This window comes from Sciurus vulgaris (assembly GCF_902686455.1).
Source record: "Sciurus vulgaris genome assembly, chromosome: 10".
NCBI lineage: Eukaryota > Metazoa > Chordata > Mammalia > Rodentia > Sciuridae > Sciurus > Sciurus vulgaris.
This window is the reverse complement of record NC_136470.1, coordinates 63,531,416-63,554,517: the sequence shown is the minus strand read 5'-3', so window position 1 is coordinate 63,554,517 and position 23,102 is coordinate 63,531,416. Positions and strand designations below refer to the sequence as shown.

Here is a 23,102-nt window from a genome sequence, read left to right as displayed (position 1 = left end):
GGGTCATACCTTGCGGTGTTTCACCACATAGTAGAGGACAGGCGCCCTGCTGCTGCCCTCGTGCCGAGGCCGCCACACCAGCTCGTACGAGTCAGTCTTGGAGGTGCGAGGCGAGCTCAGGATGATGGGAGCCTCAGCAGGAACCACCGACCCCTTCTCTCCCGGGCACTGCACAGAAGCGGGCTGCACGGATGCTGGGGGCCTGAGGAGCCCTGGCAGCCCCCTCAGTGTCTGTTCAGCACTGCTGGGTCTGGAGGGTGGCGCAGGAGGTGTGGCAGTGGCCGGTTTAGCATCCTTCCAGGGTCTCGGGGTTGTGCCTGGGGACCAAGCAGGAAAGAGGAACAAAGAGAATGTTGGTGCCCCTGGTTACCTTCCACGGAGAAAACGGAGAACAAAGTCAGGAAGACCTGAGGCCACCATCAGGCCACGCTGTGACACACACAGGTAGGCTCTGTGGAAGAGAGGGCCAGTGCCCCTGCCCTGCCAGGTCCGCTACCTGGCCCAATCCTCTTGCTGGAGCTCAGGCTGCAGACAAGCACTCTGCAACCTGCTGACTCCCAGTGTCCTCAGGAGGTGTGCCTTGAGAGAACTATCTCAATTTGCTCCTGAGGCATGGAAACCCTGCACCTTTCTTCTCTGACCTAGCTGGGGGATGGGGACATATCCCTTCCCTGTGGGATGATGATGATGATGATGATGATGATGATGATGATGATGATTTGTGTATGTGTGTGTGTGTCTGTGTGTGTGTGTGTGTGTGTGTCTGTGTATGGTGCTAGTGATGGAACCCAGGGCCTCATACTTGTCAGGCAAGTGCTCTACCACTGAACTACACTCCCAACCCCTCACCATAGGCTCCTAACACCAGCATACAGTGTGGGCCTTTTCTTTCTCCACTGAAATGACCTGGAGACTTAGAGACATGAAAGAAATGGAATGCCCTCTGAGAACCTGGGAGCCAAAACCAGCAACAATTCCTTCCAGAAACTTCCACAGACTCCACCAGTAATAGCCTTCATTCCACCTGATCTCTATTACCACAGGACAGCGGTATGATAATGATGACACAGGATTGTTTTATTTATTTATTTTTAGTTTTTTGTTTTTAGTGCATTATAGTTAATAGTGGGATTCATTTTGACATTCATAAATGCATATACCATAGTTTTCTCCATTTCAGTCCCCAGCAACATACTCTCCTCCTCTCCTCCCTTTTTTGATCCCCTTCCTCTACTCTACTGACCTCTTATTTATTTATTTGTACATTACAGATATGTATAAAATTAGAATGTAATGTGATGTATTCATACACAGACATAGCAAAATTTGGTCAACTTCATTTTGCTTTTCAGATTGTTTCCTTGGTAAGTTTCATCTCCTTCATAGGAATGTTTTTGAAGGTGATCCTTTGTCATGTTGCTCTGAATCCCCCACATTACCTAGCCAACGCTTACATAGTAACTGCCCAGCCTAGAGTTATCTGTTGGGATGAATCAAGCTAAGAAATAACCTGCTTTTCTTTATTCTAAACGTGTTTCCATGGAACCCTAAGAGCTCACAGATTCTGTGAAGTGCTAAATGCATTTTTAAAAAATACAACAGTTAAACAGGTTATTTTTTGTACTTCTGACTTATTAGTAAGTTAATGTACATTTGAATTGACAACTAAAAGTCTTCTTCATCTCGCTTACATGTCAGGTTTCTAAGTTGGGCTTCATTTGAGAAAAGGTTGTGTGTGTGTTTAGCAGGAATCTCAGACCCTTGGGTTGTACTCACCTGGCCTAGACGTCCTCAGCTGGACCACGGCGTGGGCACTCCCAACTTCATTCTCAGCCATGCACTGGTAGACACCTTCGTCCTCAGGCCCCACGCTGACCACCCGCAAGGCCTTGCGGGACAGCCGGAGGCGCTGGCTGGAGGTGAGGGGAACGGCGTTCCTTAGCCACAGCACAGAGGGCGGGGGGTTCCCCCGCACCTCACAGGTGAGCTTAGCACTCTGGCCCCATGGGATGACCAGCTGGGACAGCTCCACAGTGACTTCAGGTGGTTCTGCAGAAACATAAGAGCAGGTATGTATAGGGTTGCATCTTCTCTCCCGGGGCCAGACAGGCTGGAAGAGGATGGGGCGCAGGGGCTGCCGTCTTCTCCAGGCTGTTGGTTTTTCCTAATGGGTAGGAGTAAAGGGAAAGAAGCATCTACTTCTTCATCAAGTTGCAACAGGAAAGGGACTAAGGAAGGCCCAGGTCCGTGGACCCTTGCCCCAGCATTGAGAATCTCCAACTGTGGGGCACCTCCACCACTCACTAAGCCATGGCCGTTCACAAGACTGACTCTCTGAACCGAGGTCATCTGCTTCCAGAAAGACCACAAAGCCCAGAGAGAAAGCCAAGGGCTGAGGAGGCACTCACCAAACACCTGGACGTTGTAGAGGATGACGGCTGTGCCTGGCTCCCCAACCCCATTGCTGGCCATGCAGTGGTAGGTGCCCGAATCCTCCTCACTGGTGGTGTCGATGAGCAGGTTGCCCAGCAGGAAGCGTGTCTTGTTGTAACCAGCGACACTGGACCCGTCTTTGGCCCAGGTGACTCGAGGGGGTGGGATCCCGCTAGCCACACACTCTAGAATGAGACTCTGGCCTTTAGTGACAATGACTGTCTGGGCCTCCAGTGGGTAGATGATGCGGGCGGCCTCAGCGGAGGAGCCTGGAGGGGCAAGGAGGGGAAAAATGAAGAATAAGTGGGACCTGCACTTCCTGCAGATAGTCACCTCTAGCCTGCCTCTGGTGGCCTGGCTCCAGGAGAGCCCCAGGGAGCATGGATTTGGATCAAACTGCCCTTTAGAGGCTTATGACCTACGACCTACCTATGTAAAACAGGGCAAGTTACTTACTTCCTTATCAGAAACAAGGGCTTCCTTCTGCAGAGAACACACTGATATGGTGAATGCTAGGTGTTGGCATAAAGGAAATTATTTAAATGGTGTGAGGAGTTCTTCCTGCTTGACCTCAGTCAGAGCTCTCTGGGTCTCTTCCCCAAGTGCCCTTGCAGTGTGACCATCCCACTGAGCCAAAGGGGACCCACTGTTTAAAGATGCACATTTTTCATATAGCAAGGTCCCCAAGAGCAGATCAACAACTTTTGTCAAGTGCTTAGTGAAGAAACAGTTATGGGTGGGGGTGGGGAGCTGCACAGAACTTACTGGAAGGCATGTTGCTCTCCAATGCCCTGCCTTCCTCGGGGACCTTCAAAGAGCTTGTGGACTCTGTGATTTTGTTTTATGTGCCAATCAGGGGCAGATCCAAGTTTTATAAACCTGAAAAGTGTGCAGTTTGGGAGACCCTTTTTTAAAAGAAAAAGAATATAAAATTACAGATAAAAAAAAAAAATTAGTATAAAATTTAGTTTCAATAGCTTCAGGGAAAATCTCTCTCCAGGAGCTGACTCTAAGAGCTACCTCTGTGTGTGACATCATTACACTGAGTCTGTGAAATCCTAGCAAAGTACGCAGAAGAGGTAGTTGTTGTTTTCACTTTAATGGGGGAGTGTGTGGCCTCCATGGAGGCACTGAGCAGAGGGAGGCGCTGGGCACAATCCAGCAGTGCAGAGCAGAAGGGCAGGTCTGAAGAACGATAGGTGGGCAAAGCTGGTGTGCAAATACTGTGTCAGCTTCTGAGCTCCACCACCCTCTTGGCAAACACATCCTAGTTGATCCCACTCGCACAGAGGCAGTGAAGGAAACTTGTCAACAGGCAGGAGGAAGGGGATGTCCCCCATGATGTTCCAAGGTGACCAGCAAGCCCTCCACCCCCCTGAGCAAGGGCCCTGGGTAGGGATGGAAAGGCACTGGGGCTGGCCAGAAGCAAGAGGACCCTCCTTGGGTGCTGGATGTCCCACTGGTCTTGCAGCCACCCCTCCATCCCCCAAGCACACAGAATTGGAGCTTGACTATGATACTCCCAATTTCCCACATCCCTTCCCAGCTTTGCTGGCCCCTCCATCAGTGATACTCTCCACCCCAGTAGGTGAGTCTGGCCCTTACGGCGCACGCGCAGCCTGTCGCTGGAGCCAGAAGTTTTCACTTCCTGGGTCACGGGGTTGTAGGCAGCGCACTTGTACATGCCCTCGTCCTCCCGGCTGGCGTTGACAATCTGGAGGTTCCCTGACGGCATGATCAGGTAGTTGTCTGTAGAAAGGGCAGGGGAAGTGGGGATGGGATGAATTTGGGCCCAGAAGACTACAATCTGCAGCTCCTAAAGAGGAAAGGGTACAGGGTGGGGGACACAAGCCCAAGCCTAAAATGCTGTTCTCCCCATAAAACCTTGCACCAAGAGGGACAGAAGTGCCAGAAGCTCACCTACCAGCTAATACATTGGCTGACTGGCTGCCACACTGTATCTGTAGAAGAGTGTTTTATACTTTCAAGGGAGCTGGGGGAGGGTAGAAAGGATACAGAGGTCAGAGGCAGCAGACCCCGGCTCAGGCTCTAAATCTGCTAGATACTAACCATGTGATCTTGAACAAGTTAATCACTCTCTCAGAGCTTGTTTGCTCATTGGTAAAAAGGCATAATGCACACTGCTTCAGAGCCACCATTAAGAATTACAGGGCCCATGCTGCACTCGTGGGAGAGATATCATAATTTCTGCAAGCCACCCAAAAAGAGGGAATTGACTTTGGAACTTCTAGGAGTCTCTGTCATGGTCCCTGCTCTGAGCTACCTCACTATTGAATTTCTGCGATTGAAGAGGAATATGCTAACTCCCAACCACTGCCGTCTCCATGAATGGAATGAAAACCCTTTCCTGCACATTGCTGGCTGGATAGGCTTTGTCTGCTCCTGGTCCAGGGGTGTCGTGGGGTGGGCCAGGGCATGTATTCAGGTCCTTTAGGCAGAAGGCAGATTCACAATTTTAGACAGCCCAGCAACTGGGCTGGATTTCAGCTTCCTGGCGGGCAAAGCACAGGCCATCAGCTCTGATCTTTGTCTCGGTGGCCTCTCTGGGGATTTGTGGTGTCACCAAGCCTGGTGTCTGCCTGCTGCTGGGCCACCCAGGTGTGACCTGCTTAGGCAAGTGCCAGATGGAGTAGAACCTCCCCTAGGGACTGCTGCCAAGCCTCAGTTGGGGACACAGGGATTAATTCTCTTCTCTCAGTCTCCAGTTATTTCTAAGTAGTAGGATTAGGGTTTTTACCCTATTTTAAGAATAGCTTTCTATATTTTCTAAGTTTTCTATAATGAATACGTATTCCTTTTAGAAACAGAAAAATCTATAGAGCACTTTAAAGAGTGCACACTTTAAGCAGGGTCAGGTCAGGTGGGGTTGACTTGGCCTCCAGGGCTGGGTTGTTGTAGGAAGAAACAACTTTGTCTTGAAGGTCACCCCTCTCCTTGCTGGCAGTTTCTGAGTGTTTTGTCTATTGGGATTTATTAGGATGAACGATGTGGTCCTCATTACTGCATAGGTGTTCAACTTGGACCAAAGTGTAGCCTCCTCTGGACCAGCCATTGTGCCCATGGTGGCCAGAGGCTATGGCCGCCAAGATGACACAGTCCTGGGCAAATGGGAAAGGCAAAGAGTCCATTCCACTGAGGAGGCTGCTGTATGAGGAAGAGCCCACCTCCCACCAGGGAACACCAGTACTCTGTGGACACTCAGTTTGTTAGGTGGTCTTTTTGTATGTGCTCAGTGGGGCTCACACAGCGGGCATCTGTAACTATGTGCTAGCATCCTGATCAAATGGCAGCAGCTCAGCAAAATCTTCCAGGACCTCAAAGGATGAAGAAATTCTCCATGACAGGAAGAGGCCCTCCATAAGGAAAGCCACCCTGTGGAGTCCTACAGGGCTAAACGTCAAGACAGAAGACACTTGGCCAGCCTAAGGACGGACCTGTCAGACTAGTCATGGTTCTTAGTTTGGATGGGCAGGGAAGTGTTCTGAGGAGGTCAGCTCCCCTTCTGGCCTCTGCTCTGAGCTCCGGCCCATTTGCTCACCTCTGGAGGCCTCCAGCCACTCTTGCTTGACGCTGTACCGGACCTGGGCTTTTGGGTGGCTCTCAGGAAGGTGACAGGCAATGACTGCTGTGTTCCCCTCATCCACTTCAATCACATGCTGCACATCTAACTTGAAGTCCTGGAGATCTGTGGCAAGAAGGGAAGGTGCTGGTGAGACCTCCATGGAGGAAAACGATAGGGTGGCTGGTGTCAGTTACAGCCAACAGTGCAGAACTGCACTCTGGGCCCTGGGGGTGAGGTGCTGAATTCTTTCTGAGCATCTTGTCCATTGGGTTTATAAGGATGGACTACGTGGTCCTCAACACTGCATGGGTGTTCAGCTGGGTACATATATAAGACATGAGCTGGGGAAGTGTAAAGAATTCCATCAGGAAGTGCCTCCAACTGACCAGCCTCTTCTCTGACACTGGGACTTGGGGATAGGTTGGCCCTGTTCTTCTGCCCTGGACATGGGTCATAGTCAAGGCACAAATATCTGAGCAGAGCTGTCAGGAGGCTCAGCCAAAGGAGATGGAAGAATATAACAAAAGAGAATGCTGATGCCTTTTCTTCACTTCAATCAAGAGCTGCTTTCCTGGTTCTTCTTCTCAGACATCCATAGTGAAAAGTGACAGGCCCAAGATTTCCACTTGACTGCCAACCACAGTTACAACCAGAAGGCCAACCCTGCTCCCAGGAGCTATGTTCTATGTCATGACTAATTTTTCCTGGGGCTGTGGATGCCCTAAGGGTTCTCCTAGGCAAAAAGGGATCTCCCAGGACAATGGACAACACCCCAGCATGGCTTAATGGCAGTGGAATGTGGGGGAGCCCGGGGTCCTGACAGGAGGCTGCAATCTCTGGCAGCCTCATGGCCATCTCTTCTGTCTTGGCTCTGTGGGAAGACTAAGAACTAAACTGGGAAAGGATGGAGATCCATCTGGAACAAGGGCAGGATGTTTCCCAAACAATCCAAGAGTCCAAAAAACAGATCTCTCTTTGTATGAGCCAAATTACTGATGTTGCTGAAGAAAACAGGGGCCATTTGTACAACAAAACCACATTCCAAATTGGAAATTTGATTTTCAGAATTGTAGCTGAATTTATTTTAGAAAAGGAAACAAAATTAATGGAATATAAAGTAAGAGGGATGAAAATAGTTTATCTAGACTTTCTTTATCAAGGTACTCAGAAAGCCCTGGAGGTACCTCTCAGAATGCTGACCACACCAAATTCTGCTCAGCCCAGAGGACTGATAGCATCAGCATCGGGGCTCACTGTAATTTCACTGCAAGACTCCACCTGCCTGTGTTGTTTCCACCACAGACCAGGAGAAGGCAACAGGAACAGGCAGGAATCAGGTTTCTCACAGAAGATAATAACCAAAAACAAACAACTGTCACCACAGGTGAGCTGTGATCAAGGTATTTAGTGAGGTCAAGAGGCTTCTGACTTGATGGAACTTTCCAGAAGCTCTTAGTCAGTTCAAGCCACTGCAGGATAACCCTTCTTTTTCTATGAAAGGATTGTTGTCCTTCTGATTACAATGTTAAGACTGTGAACTCCTTAGGTCTGGGGACCAAGCCTTTTTCACATGTGTGTCTTCTGAGCCTAACTCAGCACGACCCAAGTAGACACTAAATGTTCAGTCTCAGAGACTGAGCCTCACAAGTTAGGGACGAGATGCCCATTTATGCAGCTATGAATTCAAATTTTCTAGCTGAACTTATGTCTATGTTGTGAGCTCAAGGATGAGAGCCTAGTACAACAAATGTTCCAGGATTAGTTTATCATAGTGTGGCCAATGGAAACTATTTTGAAAACAGAATGTGCCTTGAGAAATCACTCCCAAGGTTGCAGGAAAGAGGCAAAACAGGTTCAATACATGTATACCAAGAATACATACTATTCATAAGCAGGGTGGATGACGGACAGCCTAGCTTGGTTCTATTACCCCATTTCACACTGCAGGCAGAACGAGCGCCATCTATGGGCCAAGATGAGCTGTCTTGGATTCCTTCCTGTGGGTGTAGGATTTCTAGAACTTTTAAATAATTATCTCATCATTATTTAATTTTGTGTGTGTGATATCTGACCCTGTTATAAGTGCCTCTTGAAAAGACTATTACTTTTGGACTCCACACCCCAATCCCAAGAGGTGTGTGGGACACACAGCAAATGTTCTCCAGATCCTTCTGGAATGGAGACATGGTTTGGAAGTCTGAGCCCAAGGTTAGCTTCATGGGCATACAAGCCTTTGGAAGGGGCAAATGCTTGGTTTAACACTCTGCTGTCTTCTTTTTAACATTCTTCATCGGGTTTGAACAAGGAGCCCTACATTTTCATCTTGCATGGTCCTGAAAATTATGTAGCCCAGTCCTGATTGAGCCTCTCAGCCAAGATAACCAAGGAGTTTGGTGTCTGAGAAGAGGAGGATTTTAACTATGGGAAAGGGGCTGCAGAACTCAATGCATTCTACCTAAATATTGGTAACTTTGCTTTTTCAAAGCAATTAACTTTAAAAATGCTGAGGCCTTAATCCTCTTAGGTCAGTGCCTCCTGTACCTGCTAAGTCAGGAGATTCCTCACAAAGCACGCTGTGAGCTCAGGGGTATCTGGAAAATTCCTCAGGCACTGAGAAGCACTCTCTTCCGCGGTCTAATAATTCTAAAGCTTCTCCATCAAGGTTGTTGTTCTTTTTACCTCCTCTTTTTCTTTACCTCATTCCAAGGAAATTTGCCTCCAGCAAGAATGTACTTAAACCTAACAGATCATTTTGCAAGATGTGAGCAACTGAAAGGAGTTTGGCACCAGAATGTCATCTCCATTTTAATGGCCCCAGGCTCCTGCCCACTGTAATTGAGGGCTTATCCAGGCACAGATCATGCAGTCCTCCAGGGGCCCACCTCACCGACCCCATGGTAAAAACACCGGGCCTCCTTAAGCCCCTCTTGGCTCCTGCTGCCTCCTCTCACAACTGCTTGGGTGGAGACAGAAGGCTGTGCAGTGGGGGAGGTACAAAGCTGGGCACCGGTCAGCCATTCTCCCTGAGAGCCCCTCTGTTCTGATGCCAACATGTGCGCAACAGCCCATGCAGACAGGACCCAGGACACCCCAGCTGGGTGTCCAGCTCCCCCCAAGCGCCCACTGGCAGGCGAACTTTCCTGGCTTCAAAACAAATAAGCGGCAGTTGGATCCTTGGCCATGTCCCCTCCCTGTGCCTCCTAAGCTTAAGCCTTAGCTGTTGCTTAACTAGACAAACACTCCCAAATTTGGCTGCTGGAGTAAAACTTGAGTTTCACTAAAAGGATCAAAGACAAGAGTAATGAAGTGATGTATGTTCTAAAAATCGGAGAGCTCCTTTCCTAGTGTTTTTGGGCAGGAAGCGGGCCAGAGAGGGGTGGAGACTTCTTGATCAATAACGGCCTAATCAGCCATCAGATGGGCAGATGCAGAGAGATCCAACTGGCTGCATATGAAGGAAAACAGCCTGTTCCCAGGCCCTTGGTTCTGCAAAGTCAGTTTTCTGGCTGAGTCCCTGGGCTGCACAGTAATTCTTTGCTGGGAATAAGGGCAGACCCTTCAATTACGGATGGGGTTAGCAGGCCTCCAGGCTGCAGAGGATGGATCAGGTTTTCTGGGAAGTGGTTTGAAAGGACACCTGTCCTTGCCTATTGGCTGTTGTGTTTGAGAAATCCATTAGAACAAAGATTTTGCAATTTTAAGCCTCTCACCTTTCCTCACACTCCTCCTGCATCTTCCCTCTGTGCATTCTTCCGCTACTTTATAAACTTGTCTATCTTAATCAAATGTCAGCAGCCATTCTTGTTGTTTCTCAGTTCCTACAGATCAAAAGCTCTGGTCTTCAGAGCCACCTCTGGGTTTACAGGCCTTCTTGTCATAGAACTTTGTGCTTTCTGAGAAAGACCATAATATTTTAGGCTCCAAACAGAATCCTGCCTGGTTCCTTCTAAAAGCTCAAATTCCAAAGGGAAAATATATATTCTGATGTATCATTGGCATGCACTCCAACGCCAAATGCATGTTACAGGGATTTATTCAAACATACATCATATAATGTGCTTCCTGTCACATTTAAAGGGTACAGAGGACATACATGTTCTTGGCCACAGAAAAAAAGAAAGAAATGAAGAAAAAGAAAAGAATAAAAAAGAAAGCAAATGAAAGACTTAGAGCCATGTGGTATGGCTGTTTGATCCAGGGTCTTACATGCAACTACAAATGGACAAATTTTATCTTGAGTCCCCTTGAACTTCTTTCTCACCACCCTCTGGTCTCCAACCTTCCTTTATTAATAAGAAGCTAAAGAAGAAGAAGAATAAGAGGAGGAGAAAGAAGAAGGAGGAGGAGGAGGAAGAGGAAGAGAAAGAGGAAGAAGAAGGAATAGAACCAGCTCAGTAAAACTACGAATAAGTTACATGTGTAGTATATGATCATGCATTCTCACACAAATTGTCAAATCTTAATTGGAGTTTTGTCTCCTAATTTTTATGGACCTTACATGTCCAGTTACAGGAAGTATTGGATCTTGGTTCAGTGTCCCCACTGTAATCCATAAACCCAACAATTGCTTTCAAGGTGTTCAGTCTTCTCCCTGTGTTGTCCCTTAAGCTGCAAATCAAAGCTCTCTTTTGTTTAGGTAAAAGTCAAATAATACAGCATTTTTGACTGGATGCTATAGGTATCATCAATATCTCTATTTTGATTAGCTGTACTGAATGTTTACAACAATTCTGGTCTTTTGGTCAAGCAGGTGTTCTTGCATACAGCTCTGTCTTAGCCTCCTTCCATGTTCTCAGGGTTTATGGGACAAGCCTGCACTCATCTGCTGAAGTTTGGATGGGACCTACCAGATTATGGGCACCACATGGGGCTCACTTGGCCATGCTGCCAGGGTGGCTCAGCAGCCTCAGGGCCATGGGCAAGTTACCTTGCTATATCTATGCTGATGTTACAAAGCTCAGAAAAAATTGGCCTCAGAGGAGTACAACCCTCCAGTGGCACGCTGACCCTGTGGTTCTTCTCTGCACCTCAATCCCTTATGGAGAGATGGGCCATGTGCAGGGGAAGTAAAGCTTCTGAGAGCTTTCTCTGGCTGAACGCTGGCTGAAAGTGGAAGGCCTTGGCACTGCCTCACTGTGTGGCCACTGGCAAAGCTGGGCTTCTCTTATGCCCTAAATGACGGGCAAAGCATCACATGCTGCTATCAAACCCAAAGTCACCCAAGGAAACATGGCTTGGCATGACTCCATAGCTAGCCCTTGAAGTAAAGAGTTCTGCAAATGGAAGGCCACTGAGGATGTGGGGCAACTACAGAGGCAGAGTAGAGCTGCAGCTGATGGAGCTCAAGAGGTCAGAGAGCCTGGTGCCTGGAGAATGGATGGGATTACTATGTCCTGGGCAAGCTTGTCAGAAGCTGCACATTTGGGAAAGTGACTAAGGCTTTTATTTTGGGGGAAGTGGGCAGCTCTGGCTAAAGCCAAACCTAACTGCAGCTCACAAAGCTGAGTCAAACCAATATATATTGTGTGTCAGCTTTTGGTACAGTGCAGTGCCTCCAAGCATCATTGATGCCTTCATTCAGTCAACCAAGTACTCAGAACTGTCTATTGCACCAGGCACTGCAGAAAATATAATGGAAAAATACCTCTCAACCACAGGGAGCGTTTAATCTAATACGGAGACAGGTCAAGAAAACACAAGACAGAATATAATCATTCACCAGAGCTGGTGCCCACCGGCATGGTCCTTCCTTCACCAGCATAGCTGCCTAAACCAGACCACTGTGATCAGCAGAGAACTTAGAGAAGAAGTTGGCAGAGTGAGTACTGCTCCTCACTTCGCAGATGGGACAGTGGATAAATTCGTTTACTGTCTTTGAGATTTTTTTCTGCCGGTCCAACTGCACAAATACTTTGGCTTCAGACAAAGCTCTCTCCTGACAGCCATGGAAACATGACATGAAATTTCTCAAACACATTTTCTGATGAAAGCAAGACATGCTCTCTTTTTATTTAAATAAAACAGTTTCCATGGGGAGGGGGGAAAAACCCTTTGCAGATGCCAAACACATTGGTTGTCAAATCATATTTTTTCCTTGCTGTTGAGGTGGGGTGTGCACCCAGATTTGAATGGTGGGAGCAAACTGAGAATGGAGAAGGGATGAAAGAGTTGATGGAAGGATGGGATAAAGGCAGAAAATTAGTCAAGACAGGAGGGAGGAAATAGGGTGGGAAGGGGAGGAGACCATAAAGGGAGAAGTGTTCAAGGAAGAAGAGAGAATAAAAAGAACATATTTTGCAATGTCATTAAATGATTTGCAATAAACTGGCCTAAGGCTTCAGGAATTTCTTGGCTTGAACCAATTAAAAATATTTAAAAAAAGACATAAGGGAACAAGAAATGTGATTAATCCTCAAAGACAAGTCAAAGATGGAGCCCTGTCTCCACTGAGTCTGGCAGCCAGATGAAGAGCGATGATGGCCATAGACCATCTCAGACTTCAGTGCTGCTGTGAGGTAGGGCTGCTTCACAGGGCTGGGGAGTTTCTTTTGGACTGGATGAAGGAATGAAACGGTTTGAAAAAAATACACTGAAGAAAGAGAGAAGGAAAAAAGAGATTTACTTGCCAGCAACCCACATCACACATATTTCTCTGATCATCCAAATATAAACTATAAACTTAGCAATGGGAAAATTAATGTGAATCCCGGTGGTCTGGACTCATCGGAGCCAGAGCTGGATCCTGGCACAGGCTTTGGCAGGGTTGGAGGCCTGCACAGGAAGAGAGAGGAGAGAAATGGAGGCCATGGAGCTGGGGAATGGGGATCTTTTGCATGTCCGTTATAAACAATTCCAGGTGGGAGAGGCAGGGCAACTGTCCTAGGGCCAGGGGACCCGGGAGCCCGTTGGTACCCACTTTTTCTTTCCACACACCTGTGAACTGTGACTTCCAGCAGCAGCAGCAGAGTGCTGGTTCTGTCCACCCATGACCTCGCCAGGGTGTCTGTTCTGTGATTGCCTGGCAGGACAAAGAGCCAAAGTCATGGACACCTCCCTCAAGGCTCCAGAGGGTCCCTTGAACATCTCAATTTCTTTTAAATACCTTGCATGCTTCTCTAATATCCATCAATTTTTATAAACCCTTTTTCAATCTATTTGTATTTTCAACCTGTTTATATGCTGAGTTCCTGCTTCATCCTTCTTTATTTACGTCTTAAAAACCTTTAATACATCAGAATTTGGTGAAGAAATCTTGAAATCTCTTTTCACTGCCTGCTGCCCTTCTTGATCTCGTAGACTTCAAACACATATTTCAGGGAATTTTCCTCTTACTCATCATTCATCCAAGGACTACAGTGTGCCAGGCTCCGTGTAAAGCACAGGACACAGGTGGGTAACAGTGGTTCCTGTCCTGGGGCAAAGACACTATGGCAAGGGAAGGCTCTAGAAGTAAACCCAGACATGATGGAAACTGAGAAAAGCGGACCCTAGTTCAGACTTGTGAAGGTGAGGGGGTTAAGGAAAGATTCCTGGAGAAGTCACGTGAGTCTTGAAAACTGAATTAGTAATGCAAGGGAGGTGGGAAAGGAATGGAAAGAGGAAGGCACCATTCCAAAACCAAAGTGAAAGCACAGGTGGGTGGTGGGACTACAAGCATCCCGCCTGAGCTTGAGTTTGACTCTATGGTTCCTTAGTTACCAAATGTTTTTAACTGGAAAAGACGCACAGTTAAGTACAATTCTCCTACAGAAAAATATGGAGGCTGAGGCAGGAGGATGGCAAGTTCAAGGCCAGCCTTAGCAACCCAGTGAGACCCTCTATCAAAAGATAAATAGGGCTGGGATATAGCTCAGTGTCCCTGGTTCAATCCACTGTACCGAACCTGGGGGGAAAATGCTAGTTTCACCTTAGCATTTTTTTTTTCTTTTTCATACGTTTTTTCCTCACTATTAAGTGGTCCCCTTTAGTTTAGATGCATACATTTTGTCCATTTTCAGGACAGACATGCTGTTCTTTATTTCTTGGGATTATTACCAAGAAATGAACGAAAATCTAAAAACAAGGTCAAAGTAGAAACTATAAACTTTTCTACCCAGAAACTGGGGGATCTGAGGGACTCACTTCTTCTCTGAACTTTTTCTTTTCATTATAAAGGAACAGTGTTACATCATGTTCCATATGGGGTTTCAGTGATTTTAAGCCAACTAATGAATTCATCCCTCATGGTCAGTGCAAAAGGTTCTTCTGTCTAGGCTCATTGAATCAACACACTATGTGGCCCTTCCTTATTGTTTTAGCCTAGGAAGGAACCTAGGATTTTATGTTAGCCTGTGTCTGTGTGTACGAAGGATGGACTGGGGAGGGGGGAGGCAAGAGCGTCCTTGGTAAATAGCAACCACTGTAGAATTGGGCCCCTAGAGGTCAGGGGCAGACATCAGCTCTAAGATGTCCTGAGCAGAGCTCATACCACAGATCTGTTGGGGTTTTTGTCCCTGATCTGATAGGATTACTGTTGTTGATGCCAGAATATCAGGGGAAATTCTTGTGATGTGAATTTCTGCCTGTGTCCAGTACAAGTCGAAAGAGTTAATATGACTTTGACCTAAAGCTACAAGGTATTTCTTACTCATTTTCTACCAATATGCAAATTGCCTGATACCTTTCAGGGTCTAAACTATCTTACAACCATTGTCTTGCCCTACTGGCAAAGTAAAATGCACACAACTTGAATAGCTAAATTCAAACTACCATAGTTCTTTTCTACCTCTCGACACACACATGGACTGTCTGTGCCCCGCCCTGCAAAGGCAGACTCACTCTCAGCCCTGGCTTTCAGCCGCAGACTCCCTGCCCCTCCTGGGGCAGCTCAGGAAGCCACCTGTGTTTTCTTTCCTCCCCCAACTCCTCTTCCCGCTACCATCACAAAGCAGAGGGCTTGCACAGGATTCCTTGGGACACCCGAGCCAACACAGAAATGTTTTTCCAATTTGGAGCCAATATTCCTTCTTGTTTTGTCAGGGACTCACTGGTGGACTGAGCCAGACAACGGGGTGAGGGTAGGAGAGAGTGTTTGCTGGAGAAAGCACTCAGGTTTCCTTTCTTCATCAGAATACGCACATCCCTAAAGGTCAAAGGGATGAGAAAGGGGGTAGAAATGGGGAATGAGGTGGAGTAGCAAGAGACAATTGCCTGGAGGTTCTCCATGGAACCATCTCACTATGGAAATGAAACACACTTTGGAAATAGCCGCACCACTCCAGAAAATGTGCTGGGTCTAGGAGTGAGTACACAATGTGGAAAGATAAATTTAGTTGTTAAAGATCTGAAAAAAGTATGGAAGGACTTATACACTGTTTTCTTTTCTTTTCTTTTTTTTTTTTTTTTTTTGCGGGGGTTTTACTGGGGTTGAACTCAGGGGCACTTGACCATTGAGCCACCTCCCCAGCCCTATTTTGTATTTTATTTAGAGACAGGGACTCACTGAGACAGCAACTCACTGTTGCTGAGGCTGGCTTTGAACTCGAGATCCTCCCGCCTCAGCCTCCTGAGCCGCTGGGATTACAGGTGTGTGCCACTGTGCCAGGCTGGACTTAAATACTTTTAAATTGACACTAGAGTGGCCCCATACACTCTTCAAGGCTCATCTCTTGAGTTTTCCTCAGTCCCTTGAAATTGAAATGAATCATTACTAGCCTCTGAGCATCCACTAAAATCTGTTCACATGTCAGGCAACTGATGGGGCTGACTGGCTTTATGGCTTACGTTACAAAGTCCACCTTGTTCATTAGACTGAGGTTTTCAAGGGCTGGGACCAGGTCTTACTCCACACTATTGGAAACTCTAAACACTTACCAATTCTTAGGACACCAGCCTCCAAAATATCCAAATAGAGAAGTCAGCCCTGGGAAACAGATGGTTTCCAATTATCTGAGTGAGACTCATGAACTTAGATTTTGTCTTATTTAATAGAAAAATCAATGGAAGATTTGTGGATAGAGTACATTGTTTAGAGGTAAGGTACTGGGAGACTAAATTCAAGAAGTTAGATTATGAAGAATTTATTCCTCTATTCCTATTTTAATGTATTCTGGGAAAACACGAGAGAAGTTGCTAGAAATGAAGGGTACAATTTTTGGACTGACTGATTAGTCCCTGCATGCTGCCTGTTTCTCCTCTCATCTTCTCACCCTCTGTTCCACAAAGGATTTGAGGTGGCTTATAAGAATATATACTGTAAAACATAAGCTAAATTTTAGAATAAAAAAAAAATCAAGATACAGATATATATATGTGTGTGTGTGTATTTATAGATGCACTATACAAATGTACATATATATATATATATATATATATATATATATATATACACACACACACACACATATATATACTTTTTTAAAATCAAGGCTAGGGGAAAATTAAATCCAGAACCGAATACCTTCATGAAACCTGAGCCACCTGTGTCCAAAGCGATTCCTAACAATGCCAAGGCAAGAAGCTCTGCTGGTCCTGCAACCTTGCCAGCATCTCTCAGATGGGACCAGACAACAGAACCTCTGAGTCTGTATTTCCAATGGCACGACTCCATCCAAGGCTGGAATCTAAAACATCAAGAGGCCTGAATCGAGTCCAGAAAGGTTGAGAAATAACCATTGCACTGACAGTATGAAAATATCTAGGTTTAAAGATGCCATTAATAGTTCTAGGAGCTGGACTTAGAGGGAATCTAATTTCTTCACAGTACCTCCAAAAAGATATGTTCCTAAATTAACCCAGCACATGGTAAATTTGAGGTGGACATCCCAGGGGATTGTAATGGTTAATTTTATGTGCCAACTTTGTTAGACAATGATGACCAATTATTTGGTCCAACACTAGTCTGTAAGGTGCTGTCAGGGTATTTTTTAGGTTTTACTAACATTTATAATCAGTAGACTTTGAGTAAAACAGATTGCCCCCTATAAAGGGGTAGGTCTCATCCAATCAGTTGAAGGCATTAAAAACAAAGACTAAGTCTTCCCCGAGAAGGACAACATTGAAAATCTGCCTGAGATTCCAGTCTTTAGACTCAAGAATGAAACATTAACTTTTACCTGAATCTCCAGGCTGCATGAGACAATTCTTTAAAATCAACCCCTCTCTTGGTATAACATATAATTATACATGTATTATGTCATACATACATCATTAGATTTATTTTACATATATATAGAGAGAGAGTTGGTTCTGTTTTTCTGGAGAACCTTGACTTCCTTGATAAAGGAAGCTAGAAATAGTTTAAGGAACAATGTCTACATTGATTCTTAAGGGCCTATTTTAGCTCAAAGTCAGAATGTAGGTGATTTTAATGAAGTATCTCATAGGAATCAGAAGTGAGGAGATCTGAGCAAGAAGAGACATGGCCTGTTTGAAGAATTGGCCATGCTGAGGACTCAGGTCAGCATAGCCTGTCAGCATAAGCCAAGCTCTGTCTGTAGGAAAAGGGGGCATTAGTGAGCCCAGAGAAACACAGACAGCTCTATGGGCTACACTGACAAATACAGTGACATCCCGGCTGGCCTCAAGGGCAACCAGGAATGGGAATCTGGGTTGGAGAACCCAGGGAGCCAATGCACAGGGAATGGGTCAGTTCTGGCATTCTGTCCTGCCAATCCTCTCTCAGCTCTGGTGATGACAGAAAGCTCTGCAATGCCCTAGACTCCTGTCTTCCTAGAGGCTGTTCCCGGAATGGAGGTGGGTAGCAGCGGGTGGACACAGGCCCCAGAGTCTCCTGCAAGGTGATGCTCCTTAAATACTTGCTGACCAAATGGACCAACAATAAAGTCTGGAATTTCTAAAATGCTTCAGAGACTACTATCATATGTTTTGTCATTTGACCCTGTGTCTGGTGACGTGATTGTTGTCAGGTTCATTCCTCACTACTGGTAATCTGAGCAATTAATGATTTATCCAAACTCATGTAACACTTAAGTGAAAAGCAAAGACTTAAACCTAGAATTTTTAAATTTAATTTTATTTTTCCCATTATACTAGTATGGCTCTTCATTGTATTGATGGGGTAAATTACATTATGGTCACAAAGGGCCCCTTGTTCCTTTCTGATGTTTCCTCAGAGTCGTGGAGGCAGCTCTTTGGAGGGAACCCTTTCTTTCCTGTCAGTCTCTTCGCCTGCTGATCTCTGAGGCCAGAGAAAGGATCATTCAGAAGTACACGCCTGATCTTTGTGCTCAAAAGTCTTAGGGAGCCAGGCAAGGTGGCGCACACCACCCTGTAATCCCAGTGACTCGGGAGGCCGAGGCAGGAGGATCTCGACTTCAAAGCCAGCCTCAGCAAAAATGAGGCATTAAGTAGCTCAGGGAGACCCTGTCTCTAAATAAAATACAAAATGGAACTGGGGATGTGGCTCAGTGGTCAAGTGCCACTGAGTTCAATCCCTGGTACCAAAAATAAGAATAAAAATAAAAGGTCTTATGGAGGGTTCCAGATCTGCTCTCAATCATACCAGCATCAACTGAAGACTCCACATTAGCTTGAAAACTAAAATTTCCACATATAAAACTATAGGTAGGTAACCTTCCAGTTACTGTCTATTTTATTTCCAACTACAACTGGGACCTTGGATGCTTGGAGAATTGGAAAAACTGCTTAAAGAATAGAAAAAGTTAAAAGTAAAGGACTGGGTAGGAGTTATTTGAATGGTAGGTTGTTAGAGGTAGGGGACAAAGAATAGCCTCTCCGTGGCATGGTGGCTCTGAGGAACTGCTGGGCCTCCTCGATAGGCTGTGGGGTCTGGTGTTCCCTTGGTGGTATCTGCTATTCGTTCAAGAACACAGTGGGAATATTTGAGCCATGTAGAGCTTTATACCACCTGGTATAAAGCTTGTGACAAGAAAGAGAGAAGAAAGAGGGGAAAAAGACAATCAAAATCAAAAGCATTTTACAAATAAGAATCAGACAAGGTGATCCCAAGTGAAGCATTAGCAGCAAGAGTGATTTCTCAAAGATAAAGTTTAAATAGGAAAGAAAAATTCTCCACAGGGGAGCGTGAGATGGCCTGTCCTCAGAGTGAGAGCCACCCTATCCACATGGCCAGGGCAGCCTGGGTGGAGGGGGAGAAGACACAGGTGAGACTTTTTGGGTGGTCTCAACTTCTGACTCCATTTTACCTGAAAACCAGGAGCAACACTGGAGTCGTAGAGGCCTGGGCTAGGAAAGTTCTCCAGCGGCCTCCCGAATCCTCAAGCGGGTTCTCGGCCCCATCATCTGAAGCTCTGAGTGATCACTAAGAGTTAGGCCAGGAGGCGGCATGCTGCCAGGTAGGCCAGACAGCACCCGCTTTGTGTGAGAATGAACACGTGAAGGCAGGCTCCAGAAGACGGAGGAAAAGAAGGCAAATGCAGAGAGTGTGTGGGTGCACATGCATGTGCCCAGCCTTTCCTGGAGACGCAGAGTCCCATCTACCCTGCAGTCGCCTTGTACACCAGCCAACCAGCAAAACACAGCCCTCATTCTGCTCAGGAATGTGCTTTCAGAAACTTAATCTAACTGCTGAGTCCGGGCCAAATCCCCCGATGGCATTAACCCAAAGACAGCACCCCTTTCTCTCTCCCCCACCTGCCTTCCCACCACCCCACTGCTGTCTCCCCCAAGCTTGGGAGGTTGCAGTTCCACTCCACCAGCTTCTCCCTCTCCAAGACACAGACCCCCAGCCATTTCCAGAGCTTCTCCTTCCTTCCACTCAGGCCCACACATTTCACTTGTGATTCATGTCTAAATGACAAGCCAATGGTTCTTGGCTTTCAGACAAGACTGCTCCACTCTTGCACATGCCCCTTCTTCTCTCACTGTGTCTTCTTGGGCTGCAACCAAACTCTTTCCTTTGTCCTCTCTGCCAACCACACATCCCTGCAAGTACCAGAGAGAGCAGCAGCCAGGAATTTTCTAAAAAAATAAATTTATCTATAAATTGTCTCTCTTCACACAGATATACCTTCAAGCAAAAGGAGGACTCCAAAATCAATCTTCTCCTTTCCAACTGTTCCTTCTCCAAACACTAAAAGGTTCAGCCTTGTTCCTAATTAGCCTGAATGAATGGTTATGGAATTTCTTGAGCTTCCACAGACACGTGCTGATGATTTGTAGATGAAATCTCCCTCCCAGATACCCTCTAAAGGCACAAAGTTGCTAAAAGGCATGTCTTATTTATAATAATGAACAGCTGGACATGAACTAATTGCCCAGCAATAGGAAAATAATTCAGTTCCTTATGGAAGAACCACTTGGGGATGTTCTAGGGCCATCCACAGTTAGTATCATGCTTTGCTGAGGGCTGGTGGATAGACCAATCAGGAAGGGGCATGATGGGATGTGTGAGAGTGATGTTTACACAGTGCACTGGGTTGTTCACTAAAGATTAATACACTTTTTGTATTTTACTGTAAGCACTGCGTACTTGTTAATAAAGAATAAAGTTAAATTATTTTATGGTCAATGGCAAATGCTTATTATATATACAATGTCAAAGGGAAGAAAATAAGTAGACACTGGAATTCAGCAGCATCATTACAACAATGTAAAAATATGGATATGGATACAGACTGGAAGGGTATGTGCCCAAATGATAATGGTGGTTTCCTAGAGATGGCAGGCTTGAGGGAGACATTGTTTTTATATATTCTAAAATGTCTATATTCAATCACAATTTCAAAATATAAAAGGAGAAGTAGAAAGTGTAAAAAGAAGTTAGAACCCTTCCATTTAAAAACTTTTTCTTAGTGGTTCTGGGGACAAAAGTCAGGGCTTTGTGCACACTAGGCAAGTGTTCCACCACTGAGCTACACCCCCAGCCCAATGCAGCCCTTGCTGATGTGGTGGGATGTCCTCTCCCCCACCTCCACCTCTTCACCTAAACCTCCAAGCACCCTCCTCACACACATACAGGCCCAGCTGGCCACCACCCACTGGCACTCAGATTCAAATGGTGCTCCCTCAGGGCCATCCTGGCCCCTTGGGGAGATAGCTGAGGACATGCTCTGCCTCCTCCCCTCAGAAAAGGGCTGGGTTGCTCAATTATTTCCCAAAGAAACAGGAGCACAGCCAGCAGCCTGTGTTCCACTATCCCATAGAGGACGTCCCTCCAGGGAATCTGGGACCAGAGGACAGGGAAGGGCATTTCTCCCTTGCTTTTCTACTTCCCCATCTCTTAGCACTCTTCTGCCAGAGCTCATGCCTCACACACCTCGAGGGCGCCAGCCCACAAGGATGGAGGTGAATTTCAGAAGCTTGCTGCCTCAGGTATGACCCATGACATGGGATCATGAACTTCCTGGAACCTTGTTATCCACGAGGGTGGTGATGGCAACATGGAAGCTCAAAGCAGGGCTGTTGGGGATAAGGGGACACTGCTAAATCATGAGGGAAATCATGATTTTCTGGAAATCTCAAAGTGGAAATTCAAATGCCATTTAAATCTCAACAAGTCTCCCTATTTCCTACACCTCAGGCTCCAGGAAAAGGCCAAGATGGAGGCTGTTCTTTATACTTCCAGGTTCAGCATATCATAATGAGGATTGGGACTGCACTGCAGCCTTCAGTAGAGTATTTAATCTACTGAACCTCAGGTTCCCTTATTATGGTGGAAAATTAGATAACACAGGTACAGTGCCTGGGACATAGTACACACAAGTGGTAATCACACACAGAGGTGGTGTGCCAGATGGCTGACCCTGACTACTCCCACCTGACCTGGTAGGATGGGCCCATGATAACGGTGACTGGAATACCTGTCCTGGATAAGTCTCATCTTCCTGCTGGGACTACGTCAAGTCACTTGGCCCTCACTTTGCTCTGTGGAATCCACATAATATATACTTAGGTAATTTTGTAAAAACCATGTCTCACTTTCACAAGCATGAAAGAAATAAGAGCAGTCATGAGAGACAATCTGGAGGGAAGTGCCTGGAAACAGAATCTGCCAGATTTGTGGCGTTGGGAGGGAACTTAGAGGCCATTTGGCCCTTGGATTCCATATGTTGGTCTTTGTCATGTAATAGAGAAAATAGAAATCTCTGAAAACATTGATTCTTTATCAAGCAGAATGTCAGCAAAGATTTTAATAAACTATTTATACTGAACGCGACAAATCTCTTGTTGGTTTCTGTTTTCTTTGTCTCTTTGTCACAATTTCATTTTCACTATGCTCTACAACTTACATTCCATGCATTTGAAATATACTTGCCCCTCATGGAGAGCCAGAGCCCAAGTCCGGGAAGAACAGGCTCTGTTACTCAGCCTGGTAAAAGCTCTGACTATAACTACTGAGAGAATGGTTGATGGGGATGGAGGGACAGGAGGACAGTAGCTGGTATATCACAGGGTGACCAGGCGGGGGACACAGGGCATGGCCCAGCTCTGGGACCCCCAGCACTGTTCACCCTCTGCAGATGCTTGCTCCAGACACCGTCCTGCTCAGAGTGAAGATTCCCAAGGCCATCATGGTGCCCCCAACATTGCCCTCTGATTGAAACTTTCAACAATTAAGCCCCCTTTATGGTATGACTTATGACAAGAAGTATGAATGGCAGGGGGAAAGAGAGTGGGAGAGAGGAGTGGTACCATGCTATAGCAAAGGAGCAGACTCACTGGCTAGTATCACCGTAGCTGGCACACTGGCCACAGCCCCCGCAGGCATCCGGGCCACACACTGGTAGCGTCCCACGGTGTGGTTGTTGAGGGCAGTGATGACTAGGGTCCCGTGGGTGAGGAGGACACCCAGAGCATCATCAGAGCCATTCAGCTCCTTCCCGTTCAGGCGCCAGGTTACGTTCACCCACGGGGGTTCCACCACACAGCCCAGGATCACAGTTCCTCCCAGCTTCTGGACAGTGGACACAGGCTGAACGGTGACCCGAGGGACCTCATCTGGAGAAAGAACAGGGATGCAGCAATGACATCAAGCCCCCAGCAAACTAACAACATCACCTTTTTAGAAGCACTGCACCCTGGGAAACTTCCAGAATTGAGCACCCAGAACTTGATCTTTCTCTGAGTAACCCGACCGCCTCCGCCCAGCCTGTCTTTGTTCTGG

The 23,102-nt window shown here is 46.5% G+C and overlaps 1 protein-coding gene across 4 annotated transcripts in view; it reads right to left on the bottom strand.

The window, feature by feature from the left end:
- Nucleotides 1-23,102, bottom strand: part of BOC (BOC cell adhesion associated, oncogene regulated) — a 74,909-nt gene that overhangs the window by 12,456 nt on the left and 39,351 nt on the right. For all 4 annotated transcript variants that reach the window (XM_079155384.1, XM_079155387.1, XM_079155385.1 and 1 more), the window contains 6 exons: nt 22,658-22,936; nt 5,993-6,139; nt 4,039-4,182; nt 2,409-2,702; nt 1,777-2,049; nt 10-317 (listed from right to left, as the gene is read on the bottom strand). In XM_079155384.1, coding sequence (XP_079011510.1) covers nt 10-317; nt 1,777-2,049; nt 2,409-2,702; nt 4,039-4,182; nt 5,993-6,139; nt 22,658-22,936 — 1,445 coding nt within the window. The remainder of the gene's footprint in view (nt 1-9; nt 318-1,776; nt 2,050-2,408; nt 2,703-4,038; nt 4,183-5,992; nt 6,140-22,657; nt 22,937-23,102) is intronic.